Source organism: Bos grunniens, chromosome 2 (genome assembly GCF_055505025.1).
Source record: "Bos grunniens cultivar Pamir isolate PY7600 chromosome 2, Bosgru_T2T1.0, whole genome shotgun sequence".
Taxonomy (NCBI): Eukaryota; Metazoa; Chordata; class Mammalia; order Artiodactyla; family Bovidae; genus Bos; species Bos grunniens.
In genome coordinates this window covers 110,917,817-110,933,386 of record NC_141166.1, presented here as the reverse complement: position 1 = coordinate 110,933,386, position 15,570 = coordinate 110,917,817, and the positions used below count along the sequence as shown (strand labels likewise).

At 40.7% G+C, this 15,570-nt stretch overlaps 1 protein-coding gene across 4 annotated transcripts in view; it reads right to left on the bottom strand.

Moving 5' to 3' along the window:
* The window catches only part of MYO3B (myosin IIIB), a 519,880-nt gene that overhangs the window by 183,664 nt on the left and 320,646 nt on the right, over positions 1–15,570 (bottom strand). For all 4 annotated transcript variants that reach the window (XR_015147500.1, XR_015147505.1, XM_086357182.1 and 1 more), the window contains exon 23: positions 7,026–7,105. Coding sequence is in view for 2 of the 4 variants with exons in the window: in XM_086357182.1 (XP_086213308.1) it covers positions 7,026–7,105 (80 nt within the window). In the remaining 2 variants the exon portion in view is untranslated. The remainder of the gene's footprint in view (positions 1–7,025; positions 7,106–15,570) is intronic.

The following is a 15,570-nucleotide window of genomic DNA, read 5'->3' as shown; positions in this document are numbered from 1 at the left end:
TTCTTTCTCCCCACCTGACTTTCATACACACACACAACTTTTGAGAATTTTTGCACTATTTCTTTTTATTCAGAGATCCTCCCTGAAGAACCACAGCTTGCTTTGAACTCTGCCTTTCCTCCTTCATTTCCCTCCCTTTTTATTCAAATTAGCCGGCTAGTGCCAGCCCCCCAGGCTCTAATCCACTGTGAAAGGGCATCTGGGAAACTCATCCATATTTCTCTTATTAGTAGAATTTACCTGTTACCCTTCTTCAGAACATACAGCAGACCCTTGGCATTTGAGAATTTTAACAGTTTAGTGATTAGGAAAATCTTTGATGTATATTAATTCTGCTAAGATATAACTTTAAAAGTGTGATATATACTGTTTTCAAGATCAGTACCCATTCCCTGTAGCAAGTTGGAAAAATATAGAATGAAGCACCAGTTTGCAATCCAAGATACAGGGCTGGAAGTATTATTAACTTCCCAAAGCCTGTTATTTAAAAACCACTGCTGTGCGCACACACACACATGAGGTCAGTCAGTTCCCTTTCCTTTATTGCCATGTTTGATTCAGTTTTAGTAATCACCCAGCATGACTTCAAGTTCTGCTCTTTTACTCACATACAGAGTAACTCTTGGGTAGTAAAAACCTATTCTCCTACATATAACTTGGAAATGTTAATGCATGTCTATAGTTCACCACCTACATATCTAGTACTATATTTTAAAGAACAAATAACATACGATTGCGGTTCCTTCTGATTTTAGAATTTGGAAAGGTCTTGGGTTGGTCAAGGGTCTCTTGGATTGGCAAAGAGTATTTGCATAGTTATGAAGTTCCCCTGTACATGGAATGGATCTAAAAGAGGGACTTGCACTTCGGACAAGGGACATACCAGAAGTTGCCTCTCTTGAACTTTTAAAGTAGGAGGACTTTGTCTGCATTGGGCCTGCCACGAACTCTGTGCTGTGCTGTGCTAAGTTCCGTCCAACTTTGTGACCCTATGGACTGGCTCCTCTGTCCATGGGATTTTCCAGGCAAGAACACTGGAGTGGGTTCCATGCCTTCCCTCCAGGGGATCTTCCTGAGGGATAGAACCTGCATCTCCAGCGGCTCCTGCATTGCAGGCAGTTTCTTTACTGCCGAGTCACCAGGGAAGCCCACCATGAACTCTGCTGCTGCTGCTAAGTCACTTCAGTCGTGTCCAACTCTGTGCGATCCCATAGACGGCAGCCTACCAGGCTCCCCCGTCCCTGGGATTCTCCAGGCAAGAACACTGGAGTGGGTTGCCATTTCCTTCTCCAATGCATGACAGTGAAAAGTGAAAATGAAGTCGCTCAGTCATGTCTGACTCCTAGCAACCCCATGGACTGCAGCCTACCAGGCTCCTCCGTCCATGGGATTTTCCAAGTAAGAGTACTGGAGTGGGGTGCCATTGCCTTCTCCGACCATGAACTCTACAGAACAGCAAAAAACTCAAAGCCAAAAGAAATGCAAAGGTTATTGTCTAAATTAAGAGCTTGTCTTTCTGAACTGATTTCGTTAATAGTTAAAGCTAAGTGTTAGTCGTTCAGTCACGTCAACTCTTTCGGACCCCATGGACTGTAGCCCACCAGGCTCCTCTGTCCATAGGATTCTCCAGGCAAGAATACTGGAATGGGTTGCCATTCCCTTCTCCAGGGGATCTCATCCACCCAGGAATAGAAACTAAGTATCCTGCATGGCAGGTTGATTCTTTACCATCTGAGCTACCCAGGAAGCCCCCAAGCAATGGTTTTAATTTAAAAAATAAAGTTTCTTAGAAATGATCCAGAAAGTAGATTCTATTGAAGCCATCATCTAGCAAACTGTTCTTTCCAAAGGCAGGGATTTCACAACAACAACAACAACAAAGTCTTTTCTGTAGATTCTTATAAATTTTTACCTCAGATAGGAGAAGAAAGGTTGGGAGAGCTTCCAAGGCTCAGGGGGTTTGTGCTATAGGGCCCAGGGCTTGGAATTGGACACACTTGGTTCAAATTCTGGCTCCTGTGCTTAATAGCTATGTGGACTTTGACTTATTAACTTTCCAAAGTCTGTGTTATTTAAAAACCACTGTCTTGCACATTCGCACACACAGAAAAGGTCAGTCAGTTCCCCTTCCTTTATTACCATGTTTGATTCGGTTTTAGTTTAGTAATGCATGGGGTTGCAAAGAGTCGGACATGACTTAGCAACTGAACAACAATAATCAATATTAAGGATGCTGGGTTTTTATTTCACGGAATAAGGTGAGTACTGAGCAACTTCACTTTCACTTTTCACTTTTATGCATTGGAGAAGGAAATGGCAACCCACTCCAGTGTTCTTGCCTGGAGAATCCCAGAGACAGGGCAGCCTGGTAGGCTGCTGTCTATGGGGTCACACAGAGTCGGACACGACTGAGCGACTTCACTTTCACTTTTTACTCTCATGCATTGGAGAAGGAAATGGCAACCCACTCCAGTGTTCTTGCCTGGAGAATCCCAGGGACAAGGGAGCCTGGTGGACTGCCGTCTATGGGGTCGCACAGAGTCGGACACGATTGAAGTGACTTAGCAGCAAGGTGAGTACTAGCTCCCATGCAACATAGCAAGGAAATATTTTTATTTATTGGCAGAGAAAATACTTCCAATGAAACCAGTTTCAAAATGATCAGTATAACCAATATTCTGGATAAAAATATCGTCTGTCTAACCCAGTATACCCTTCTTCTACACCATCAATTGATATAACCATATAAGCCAACTGGAGCTAATCAAGCTTGCTTTGTCAAGAAAGTCCACATGACAAATGTCCTGCCTGATTCCTTGTGAGTGGTGCTAGTTAGCCTTCAAAATAGTCATGAATAAGCTTTACAGTTTGTGGTACAGACTCCAGGCCCATAGGAAATGAGCAAGCTTCCGTATACATATGGACTACACACATGGAATTTTAGATGGTTATCAAAACATGAGTAATAAAACATTTATTGTTTCCAATGTGAAATCATTATACTAAACACTTTGCCTACATTATATCAATGAATTCTCAAAAGGCCACTATGAGGTAAACATCATTGTTACTACTATTCTACATATAAGGAAGTTAACGCTCAAAGATTTTAGGTAAATTTTCCAGAGTCTTGCAGCCAGTAACTGGCCACGCCTAAGTCTGAACCCAGTTCTGATTCCAAAACCTACTCCTTAAACATAATATAATGCCTTTATATGTGATTTGTTATAAGTTATAAAAATCAGTCTGAAAGCACGGTATTATTAGATAGATTTGCCTCATCTGTCAACTAAATTTACTCTAGGATAAAGATATAGCTTCCAAAAAGCCTCGAAAACCATCTACATCTCAGTAATAAATGAAAAACTGGAGGAATTTTTTCCTTTGGTCTCAGTAAGTACCTACGATTTGCATCTCCAAACCTCCGAAGTGTTTATACTTAGCCTCCTGACAAAGCCTTTGGTGAAGAATTTTCATTGCTATCAAGTGACGCATCCATCTCTTAAGGAAAAAGCCCCTGCAGCATCACTCCCCTCAAAAGTCTCCATGGCGCTGAATGAGGAAGCAAGGCTGGTGCGGACACCAGCCCAGGGTGGGGGTGCTGAATGTGGTGGAGGCTAGCTTCCGGCAGGGCCACCTCTTCTACTTTTTCTTGGATAAGGCAGAGAGGAATTGGTGGAGCTTTTTATTGCTGTTGTTACCCTCATATTTTCTGATGCCTTAATTAGAATTTTCAACTCATCTTCTCTCCAAGGGAAAATAAATCTCTAGTCATTTTCATCTCACCTATATATATATATTGTAGTGATGTAAATACACGCCACACACTGGAGGGCACACTTCTCACACAGGCAGTACAGGGAAGGAGATAACAATGTGTGGATAGGGAGTGTGGAAGGCAGAGGAATAGGTCCTAGCAGAATCCAGAGGTCAAAACATCAAACTGAGCAAAGGAGGGGAATACGGGCTGACATCGAATAGTACACAGGAGACTCTCATTTTTTTTTTTTTTTTTTTTGGTCATGATCCTTTTTAGAAGGAGTCTCAGTTAATCAGTTCAGTGGCTCAGTCATGTCCGACTCTTTGCGACCCCAATGACTGCAGCACACCAGGCCTCCCTGTCCATCACCAACTCCTGGAGTTTATTCAAACTCATGTCCATTGAGTCAGTGATGCCATCCAACCATCTCATCCTCTGTCATCCCCTTCTCTCGCCTTCCATCTTTCCCAGCATCAGGGTCTTTTACAATGAGTCAGTTCTTCACATCAGGTGGCCAAAGTATTGGAGAAGGAGTCTGGTGGAAGCCAATGACTCAAAAAAAAAAAAAAAAAAAAAAACCACACATATGGTTGATCCTCATCATTTGTGGATCTATATTGGTGAATTTGCCTACTTGCTGAAATGTACTTTTAATCTCTAAATCAATCAATGCTCACATGCTTTCATGGTCACTGACAGACATGCAGAGTGGTAGAAACTGATACCCGGATGTGCATGCTCCCAGCTGAGGTTGAACAAAGTGACACTCTCTCTGTCTTCCTGTTCCAGCTCTGACACCATAAACAAGTATCTTTTTCAAGGTGTACTTAAGTGCCAGAATTTTTCCTTTTTTTGTGCTTTTGACTGGTGATTATACTGTTCAAAATAGCACCTAATCACAGGACTGAAGTCCTACTGAGAGTTCCTAAGAGTAAGAAGGCTCTGATGTGCCTGTTGGAACATATTTGTGTGTTAGTTTAGCTTCACTCAGGCATGAGTCACAGTGCTGCTGGCCTTGAGTTCAATGACACAAATACTGTATTTGAAATAATGTTTATACAAAGAAATACGGCATATAGTTAATTATTTATAAGAAGTATCTACAGTGGACCCTTCAGCCACAGAGGTTTGAACTACATGGATCCACTTACATACAGATTTTTTTCAATAGTAAATACAGCACTACCACACAATCTATGGCTTATTGAATCTGCATCTGTAGGACTGTGGATACAGAGAGCCCACTGTAAAGTTATTAGTGGATTTTTGACTGTATGGAGGGTTGGTGTCCCTAACCTCCGTGTTCTTCAAGGGTCACCTGCATTAAATATAATGTTTTTAAAGAGAAACACACACAATACAGGTTATATATTAATCAGTTGACAACAGTATTGTGACCAGAGGCTCGCAGGAGCCTAACCATGTATTTCTAGGAGCAATGCTTCAAGATTTGCTGATTCAGCATTCACAGAAGCCGCATAGAACATAACTTTTGTGAATAATGAGGATCAAGTGCATTGAACACAAACAACATTTACATATAATGTCTCATTATATGTACATACATTTACTCTCAGAACCACTGAAACCCCTCTGTAAACCTGACCTAGGGTCCCACATAACTCATGTTAAATAGCCCTAATATCCTGCCACAAATGCACATGGTTGAAAAGTGGAATATTCTATAGGATTGTGCTAACAATGTGGATGTAAGAATTACTGCTAACAAAGATGATCTGAATCCTTACTATGTGCAGGTCTTTTATTCTCAGAGGAAGTGAGTATAGATATGTATGTCTGTATCAATTTGGGGGTAATATTCATGAATTATATGTGGTTGTATTGATTATTCTTTATCAAATGAATCATTTAATATTCAGTATAAACAAAGGGTAAGAAAATTGAGAGACATGACCCCTGTTTATTATCCCCTCAACTTTCAGATCATTATTTCTTGCTGCTAGTGTACACAATGAATATTAAGCAGCCATTCCTTGAGATTTGGGCTAAACATTAGCAGGAAGAATGCAACAGTTAAAAATATTTTACAACCGGACATTTAGCAACTTGTCTAACACCCTCTTTGCATGGATAAGTGCATCACTCATTTTTCAGAGAGCAAAGTGGAGTAATAGGAGGGGGCTTGGTTTCTTTCTTCCCTGCTGACTCCTTTCATTATCCTACTCTACATTGGTGATAGCTTCAAGAAAAAGTGGAATGTGTGCACTTCTTCCTGTGGCTGTGGATGTGCACGTGTGCTAAGTTGCTTTAGTCGTGTTCGACTCTGCAACGCCATGGATCAAAGCCCACCAGGCTTCTCTATCCATGGGATTCTCAAGGCAAGAATCCTGGAGTGGGTTGCCATGCCCTCCTGCAGGGGATCTTCCTAACCCAGGGATTGAACCTGCTTTTCTTACATCTCCTGCACTGGGAGGTGGGTTCTTTTCCACTCGCATCACCTGGGAAGCCCTTATATCTTCCCAGATGGACTTTGTTTTCAAGTGTCATTGTTCTATAAACTTAAGTAGTATTTCTGAGAATCAGGTAAAGGGGTCTGCATATGCCATGTGGCATGAGGATTATTTTGAACTGAAGACATATAAGTAACAACAGTTGCAAGAAGAAGCTTTTATGAACTCCCCTTATCTGCCTAAAAGCAAAGCCTCCAAAAATAATTCAACTGTCATAAATCCCCTCCCTGGGAGCTTTGCAATCAGAGAAGATTGATTCCTATCACCAGAGATGAGAGGTCAGCACTGGGATAAGAAATTACCGAAATAGATAGTGTCATATAAAACTGTTATACTTTCCATTTATTTTCCTAAGGACCATTTATTTTTCCCAAAAGTCACTGATTGTCCCAGAAGTGTCCTTCTTCCTCTCTTCATCTCCTATTAAGATGGTATAGAAACCTCAAAATCTAACGGGCCCTTAGAGTCACTATTTTGGTGAACCTCTGTATGTATATCATTAAAATATGTTTTTTTTCTCTTGCTAATCTGTCCGTTCAAGTTGAATTCAGTCATCAAACACTGAACTTAAGAGGGTAGAGGAAAAAAATTTTTCCCCTGACACAGGATTGTAAAGGATTCCATGATGATGTTTCAAATCTCTTAACCCCAAATTCCTAAATGCCTCAGTCTCTATTCTAGACTTCCTGGGTAGTGGGTCAGATAAAGGAAACTAATCCTGCCCACCTAGGATGATCCCTAGGGTGGGAACGTCTTGTGGTCCACAGTACTTTGGGTATAAACCTACGACTCACCTTGAGTCTCCCAGAACTGAAATGCGGAGGCAAAGATCTTGAGGCTGCTGTTATCCTGGCTCTTGTCTGGGCCAAGTTACCTGTGCAAAGAAGACAAAAAATTAAGGCAAAGGAAAAGTTAAAGAATAGTATGATAAGTAATTTTTCCCTTTGTGTCCCTGTATTTTTCAGAATGTTCTAAATGATCTGCCCTGAACTTGAAACATTTGGAAAAATTTTGAAATTCAATTATATAAATTATAAGTAAAATATAATATTTATAAGCTATAATTTGTAATATAAATTAAATTTATATTAGTTTAATAAGCAAATAAGAAAGCACAAAGTCTCCCATTCACTTAACAAGCTAGTGCTTAGTCGCTCAGTCGTGTCTGCTTCTTTGCGACCCATGGACTGTAGACTGCCAGGTTCCTTTGCCCGTGGGATTCTCCAGGCAGGAATATCAAAGTGGGTTGCCATGTCCCCCTCCAGGGGATCTTCCCAACCCAGGGATCAAACTAGAGACTGAAGGAAATTACTATAACATAAGAGAACCATATATGAAAATCCCATAACTCATGCACTCAACAGTGAAAAATTGGAAGTTTTTCCTCTAAGATTAGGAACAAGACAAGAATGTCCACTCGCACCACTTCTATTCAACATAATACTGGCAGCCCTAGCTAGGTCAGTTAGGCAAGAAATAGAAATTAAAGGCATCCAAATTGTAAAGTAAGAAGTAAAATTATCTCCATTCACAGATGACATCATCTTACATATAGAAAACCCTAAAGATCATACACATGCACTAGCAAATGAATTCAAAGTTGTAGGATATAAAATCAATATATAAAAAGTTAGTGACATTTATATACACTAACAATGAAAATCTGAAAAGGGAGTTAAGAAAACAGTTCCATTTACAATGGTATCAATAGGAATAAAATACTTAGGAGTAAACTTAACCAAGGAGGTGAAAATTTATACACTGAAAACTATACAACACTCCTCAAAGAAACCAACAAAGGCACAAATAAATGGAAAGCTATTCCATTGTGAGGGAGAAAAAAATATACTTTTTCCTCTACCTGTTGGGGAAGCACACTGATTGAAACCGCCCACCCTGGCCAGGCACCATAGTAACCATTTGCAAGAGTTGTTTTATCACAGGAGGTCCTGGTAAGGAACAGGAAACTAATAAGCCTCCACCAACCAGAAAAGTTTGAGAAAGGTCAAAAGGAGACACCACCTGTCCGCCCACCTCCCAGAATCCTTCTCTCTGGCATCCATCTTGGCTGAACAAGGCGTGTACCACCAGGAAGAACTCTGAGTCAGAACAATTGGCTAAGGACAACCCAGAAACTAAACCCATCACCATAAAACCCGAGACTGCAAGCCATGTGGCACAGCTGTTCTCCTGGGTTCCCTTACCCTTCTCCTCTCCACCCGGGTGCCCTTTCCCAATAAAATCTCTTGCTTTGTCAGCAGATGTGTCTCCTCGGACAATTCATTTCCGAGTGTTAACAAGAGCCCAGTTTCGGGCCCTGGAAGGGGTCCCCTTTCCTACAAAATACCCACCTTAGGTTCATTGGCTGGGGCCCTACAAATTAGACTGACAGAGGATAGAGTAGCAAGAGAAAAACAATCAGAAGTTTACTAATGCATGCATTGCACATATATATAGGATTACTCAGTGATGAGTAATTCTAAGGGGTGGTTAGAACTTGGATTTATATAGATATTAACAAAAGAACAATAAATTGATAAAGAAGTAAAAGACAAAGAAAAAGAACTTTGAGTTTCCAGGGGTGGGAAATTATGGTAAGGGTAGATATATAAGGAAGGGCTTCCCTGGTGGCTCAGTGGTAAAGAACCCACCTGCCAATGCAGGAGATGTGGGTTCTATCTTTGGGTCGAGAAGATACTCTGGAGAAGGAAATGGCAACCCACTCCATTCTTGCCTGGAAAATCCCATGGATTTTCCATGGACTGTGGTGGGTTACAGTCCATGAAGTCGCAAAAGAGCTGGACACAATTTAGCCATTAAACAACAAAAAATACACAGGGAAGCTATTATAAGATAAGGGCTAATTTATTATATAGATTCCTCTAATGGTGCTGTCTCTGAGTTGATAGGGTCTAGAGTTGTCTCTGGTGATTAACTTCTGCCTTTTTTGGTAGAGAGGAAAGGGGGCACATTTTTACAAATTTATGCCCTGCTTTTGGACAAATGCAGGGAAAGCAGAGAACTTTTCTTATATCTGCTCCTTTTCAATTGCTTTCAGCTTAAAATAATCCTTATGGCAAACTGGCATATTTTGGGGTGGCATATTCTGTTACCCTGGATTGTGTTCATGGATTAGAAGGCTTAATATTGTTACAATGTCCACACCACCCAAAGAGAGCTACAAATTCAGTGCAATCCCCATCAAAATCTCAATGACATTTTTGGACAAATAGAAAAAATCCTAAAATTCATATGGAACCCCAAAGGACTCCAAAACAATCTTCAGAAGGAAAAGAAAAAACTGAAGGCCTTCTATGTCCTAATTTCAAAATACATTACAAAGCTATAGTAGTTGAAATAGTCTGGCAAAACAATACTGACATGAAGATAAACATATAGACCAATGGAACAGAACAGAGAGCCCAGAAATAGACCCATGCACATATAGTCAAATAATCTTTGATATGGGTATTAAGACTACACAATGGGGAAAGGATTATCTCTTCAACAAATGGTGCTGTGAATACTGGGCATTTACATGCAAAAGAATGAAACTGAAACCCTATCTTATACCATACTCGAAGATCAACTCATAATAAAGACTTAAATGTAAGACCAGAAACTATATAAGCATAGGGGAAAGCCAATAATTGGTCTGGACAATTATTTCTCAGGTACAACACCAAAAGCACAGGCAAAAAAAGCAAAAATAGACAATTGGGGCTGTATATCAACAGGGGAAAAAAGATGGGAGAAAACCATCTATCTCGTAAGAGGTTACTTTCCAAAATGTATAAAGAACTCCTACAACTCAACTCTTTGCGACCCCATGGACTATATAGTCCATGGAATTCTCTAGGCCAGAATACTAGAGTGGGCAGCCTTTCCCTTCTCCAGGGGATCTTCCCAGCCCAGGGATCGAACCCAGGTGTCCCACATTGCAGGCAGATTCTTTACCAGCTGAGCGACAAGGGAAGCCCTATAACTCAGCAGCAAAAAATAAAATAAGCTGATTTAAAAATGGGCAAAGAACTTGAATATACATGCCTGCAAAGATGACATACAAATGGCCTGAAGGTATATGAAAAGATTCTTAGTATCACTAACAAGGTAATGTAAATCAAAGCCACAATGAGATATCACCTCATACTTGTTCGAGTGGAGATTATAAATGAAGAGGAATAAAATATCTCCCTTTGGCATACTGATTATTTTAAGTTGTTATTTTTGAGAAACGTAGACACACATGAGGCTCTGAAAACTGAGCCGAAATTACCCTTTTGTAAGAAAACTTTACAAGAGGAATGAATCTCCATATGTAAAGGTGTCTCCCTCTCCCTACTGGAAAGAGAAGGATGACTACATGATTTTCAGGGCTGTTATGGGCACTGGATGAAATAATTCATGAAAAGCATTATAAACACAGCTCTGGTACAAGGAAAGTGCTCACTTCGTGTTACTAGCATTGATGATGATGATTTGCTGTGAACAGTTCACACGGTCTCAGTAGAGGGCAAGAGAACAGGGACTTGTACTAATTTGCTACTGTGAACCCTGGTTTGTAAAAAAAAAATTAATGAAAGACGAGAAAAAATGATAAGGCAACTCCACTTTGAACGTCCATCTCTTAGCCTCTCTGATTTCTGCTGCTTTTTGCCTTTGAAGGGTCTGAGTGGCCTGCTGGAACTCTCTTCTCCCTTCCTCTCCACCCACCCTTCATCTCCTCTCTCATACTTAGCCCCCCAAACCAAGAGATCTGTTTTACCTAAAATGTCATTTGATTGTGTAGCAAAATAAAAAGTTGTCAGTGGAAGGAGAAGCTGCAATTTGTGCATTTGCAAGACACTAAAGATTTCAAAGTTTTTAGCAAGTCTAGCACAAAGATGTCCAAATGTTTTCTCTGGCGATATCTTCAGAGGCTAAACTGTGATTAATAGCCCAGAAAGAATCCTTTGAAGCAGGATTGGTGACATCAAAGTCGTAATCCAGGGGTGGCAGGAGCTTTATAATGAGTGGGAAGCATTTTAACACATTTCAAAGGATTTACAGCATGAATAAACAATAGACCTCAGCAGATGTGCCACACACACCTTTCAGAAACATAACCTATAAGAAGTTTCCATTTTAATTTAAATGTAAATACAGTGTTCACACTTCTTTCAAATGTTAAGCATCCTCAGTGCTTCACCCCCCAGTCTCTTTGGCTAAGGATGCCTCACTGCTCCAGAGCACCCTCCTGTGACTCACTGACGTATCGGAGAGGGAAAAAATGGAAGTCAGAGGCATTGGATGGAATTTGTATCCTATGTGGGAACTGGGTTAGGAAAGAATCTAAAATGGAGCTTGCAATGATCCCAGATAATTTCTCTGCTTCCAACTTAAAGCAAAAGAGACAAGTGGTCTGAAGACAGGGCTGAAACTTTTAAAAGATGGCAATTTCCTGCCTGCTTCAGAGGATTTTCAGCTCTTGGAAAGCAACCAGCACCCAGGATTTCAGCTGCCTCTTAAGAGTTGCCCGAGATGATGGGTTGCGGTTTTAAATAATCAGGCTTGAAATTTGACTTCCCTCTGCTGCCCCCTCTGGGTTTAAAGGATTGGTTGCAGGGTTCTGGTGGTGACTGCTGGTGGGCATTTGTTTAGGAAATTTTCCTGTTTCAATTTTGCATAACACAAGAAATAGGCTAATAAGCTAATAAATGATTGCAAAGAAATGCTGAAAAGTAAAAGGCTGGTGTCAATTGCTGCCCGAAAAGGAGTTGCAAAGAAAACATCAGCTCTTTTTTTGCCGGATTAAGTTATGTGAGTATACCTGAGAACTACTATGTGTACCCCGCAGTCAGTGTGGGTGAAAGTGAAAGTTGCTCAGTCGTGTCCAACTCTGTGCGACCTCATGGACTGCAAGCCTGCCAGGTTTCTCTGTCCGTGGAATTCTCCAGGCAAGAATACTGGAGTGGGTGGCCGTTTCCTTCTCCAGAGGATCTTCCTAACCCAGGGATTGAACCCAGGTCTACCACATTGCAGGTGGATTCTTTACTGTCAAGCTACCAGGGAAGCCAAGTTTGAATACTGAAAACCAAAATCACACCTTTCTGTCTAAATGAGAATGACCTTGTGCTATTCCTGTCCCCATTAACATGAATTTCTTTTCCAGGAGTCTCCTGTCCAGACAAATGGTTTGATTGTTCATTACAAGAATTTCCCCAAAGACCCAAGACCCATCAACTCTTTATGAAAAATGTCCATTGTTTAAACTCCATGGTTCTGTGAATTCCTTGTTTCAAATTCACACGTTGCTGTTTCCATCAATCATGGGCTGGTTGTATTGTATGTGATCCTTGTTATTGCTATTCAATACCTTAGTCGTGTCCAACTGTTTGTGACTCCATGGACTGCAGCACACTAAGCCTCCCTGTCCCTCACCATCTCCCAAAGTTTGCCTAAGTTCCTGTTCATTGCATCAGTGATGCCATCCAGCCCTTTCATCCTCTGACACCCTCTTCTTCTGCCCTCAATCTGTCCCAGCATCAGGGACTTTTCCAATGAGTCAGCTGTTCATATCAGATGACCAAAATACTGGAGCTTCAGCATCAGTCTTTCCAATGAATATTCAGGGTTGATTTCCCTGAAGATTGATTAGTTTGATCTCCTCGCTTTCCAAGAGACTTTCAGGAGTCTTCTCCAGCACCACAGTTTGAAGGCATCAATTCTTTGGTGCTCTGCTTTCTTTATGGTCTGGCTCTCACAACCGTACGTGATTACATGGAAAGACCATAGCCTTGACTGTACAGACCTTTGTCAGCAGAGTAATGTCTCTGCTTTTCAACATACTGTCTAGGTTTATCATAGCGTTCCTGCCTAGAAGCAATCACCTTCTGATTTCATGACTGCAGTCACCATCTGCAGTGATTTTAGAGCCTAAGAAGAATAAATTTGTCACTACTTTCACTTTTCCCCCTTCTATTTGCCATGAAGTCATGGGGCCAGATGCCATGATCTTAGTTTTTTTAATATTTAGTTTTAAGCCAGCTCTTTCACTCTCCCCCTTCACTCCTCATCAAGAATTTCTTTCATTCCTCTCCACTTACTCGTGTGATCCTTATGCAGTTCTAATTAAGCCCTCTCACTTCGACTCATCTTAAATCAAACTTGACCTCTCAACAAATTCTGACCCAGCCTTTCCTTCTCCAAGACACTGTCAAAGCTTTGAGAGATGGTGGTCTCCCTTTCTGTGGGGAGCAACGAACTCTACTTTGTCTAATTATAACAGGCAGGGTGAGTAATGTTTAGGGGGTCAGCTTGGGACAGACTTATGCAGGGGTGAGGCTTGGAGTAAATGAAATGTTCTCATTTTAGTTAATAACACTGTAATCAATAAAAATGCAAGGGGTTAAATTCAGTAGTTGTATAAAACATACTAGAGTATTTTGTATGTTTTTTTAAAAACCACTTAGATAATGATCTATCCTATAAGTCTATATAACAAGAACTTGTTTCAGATTTGATACACTGAGATAACTTAAAATAGTGACAAGAAAATGACACAGTTGTAGGAGGAGGAGAGAGAAAGGGTAATGTTAGATTTTGTTCTGCAGATTTCACTCTCTCCTGGCCTTTATCTATGGCTTTGAGTGTTAATATCAATAAACGGACAAGGGGGAGGTGGAAGAGTTCCCAGTCTACTTAATCTCTCAAGAAAAGAACACAGGTAATTTATGTATATATGGAAGTGGCTGTAGTTTTGTGGAGGGAAGAAATAAAGAGATCAGCCTGTACTCTTAGCTGTTCTAATGAAGAAAGATACGCACATACAGCAAATGTTCTCTTCTGAATGCACAACCTAGACTTTACCATGTATGTGGGAAATTTCATGCCCAAAGGGAACCTTTCCCCGTTTCTGCATTCACTGGCATTTGTCTGGAAATTTAAGGAATTTCTGCACAATGAACACCTTTACACTATCTGCTTGAAGGAAGCCAAACCAAGGTTTTCACTGATTTTTTTTTTTTCCATTTAAAATGAGAACTACAGCTTTAAAGATTTGTGGCCCAGAGATTCTAAAATTGTATAGCTGAGGAAAAACGAATAACTCCTTTCCTCTTTAAGTTTGAAAACTCATAAACAGGATGTCATCTCAGCAAACAACTGAATCAAATCATCAGAACGTGTCGAGGAGGCAACCAGACTTCCCTTCAACTCAGTCTATAGTGGAGCTGAGGCTTCCTGCTTCCTGCAGTTTACTGCCACATGGGTGGAAACTGCCAGTTCAGCCTATCTTAATAAAGACAGAGCTAGTTAAGAAAAGCCCTGGGTATTGTCTGCCTTCCCCACATGTTTCACTTGGAGTTTGCTTGGAAATACCATGACTGCCAAGTGGCATGACATGTGTTCACAAAAGTGCTGGAACCTAGACAGTTGATACCTATCCATGAAGACTTAAGCCACTGAGAAAAGCATGACATTCACAGACGCATACCTGCCAGTACTCACACACATAAGGATCATTTATTTCCGTCTCAGAGCAACATCCATATGCAGCAGAGTGGTTTTGAGTCCAATAAAACCTAGTCTTGGACAAAACTGTAATTTAGCCAAAGGATATATTCGAAGTCCCACACACGGCTTTTCACATCCCTATTCCCACTTCTGAAGGTCAAAATGGCTTTAATGCTGTGTCTCTTCCCTATCCCAACAACCAGTTTTCCTATTTCCTTGCCCCACCCTGGAAATCTCCCTAGCAGACCTTCTCCATACTCCCATTGAAGCTCCCCTGTCTATGTTCTAAACCTTCATGTTACTATTCTTCCCTGACAACTAATCCAGGTCCACTTTCCTCATGGTTGGATAAATGTGTTATTTCACATAGGTGAGATGTTTGCATATGAAGGGGAGCAGAATTTGTCATCCCAAAATATGCCTCTCTAGCATAAGTATTATTTCAGGCTAATTATTTTTAAGAAATAGTCATCATAGGAGAGGCTCTGAAAACTGAGTAGAAATGACCCTTTTGTAAAGAATTTTGGAGGGAGAAAACATGGAAAAGGAAGACTTTATTAAGACATCATAAGTTACTGGTGGGGCCATAGACAAAAGCTTAGCTAATCTTGCTCTTCCAGGGGCCTTATGTAGCTACTCATCCAACCATGTGGCCAAAGGTGAATGGTTTGGATACAAGCCACTATGGGACTTACATTTGTTAGTTACTACAGGGGGCAGAGTCTTGAGTAAAATCCCTTGTGGGTCAGGTTGTTGCAATACAGGGAACCCACATTTCACAGTCTAAGGCTAAATGACAAGGCAAGAGAGAATAAACTGATTACTAAATAATAAAAAATATTTTAC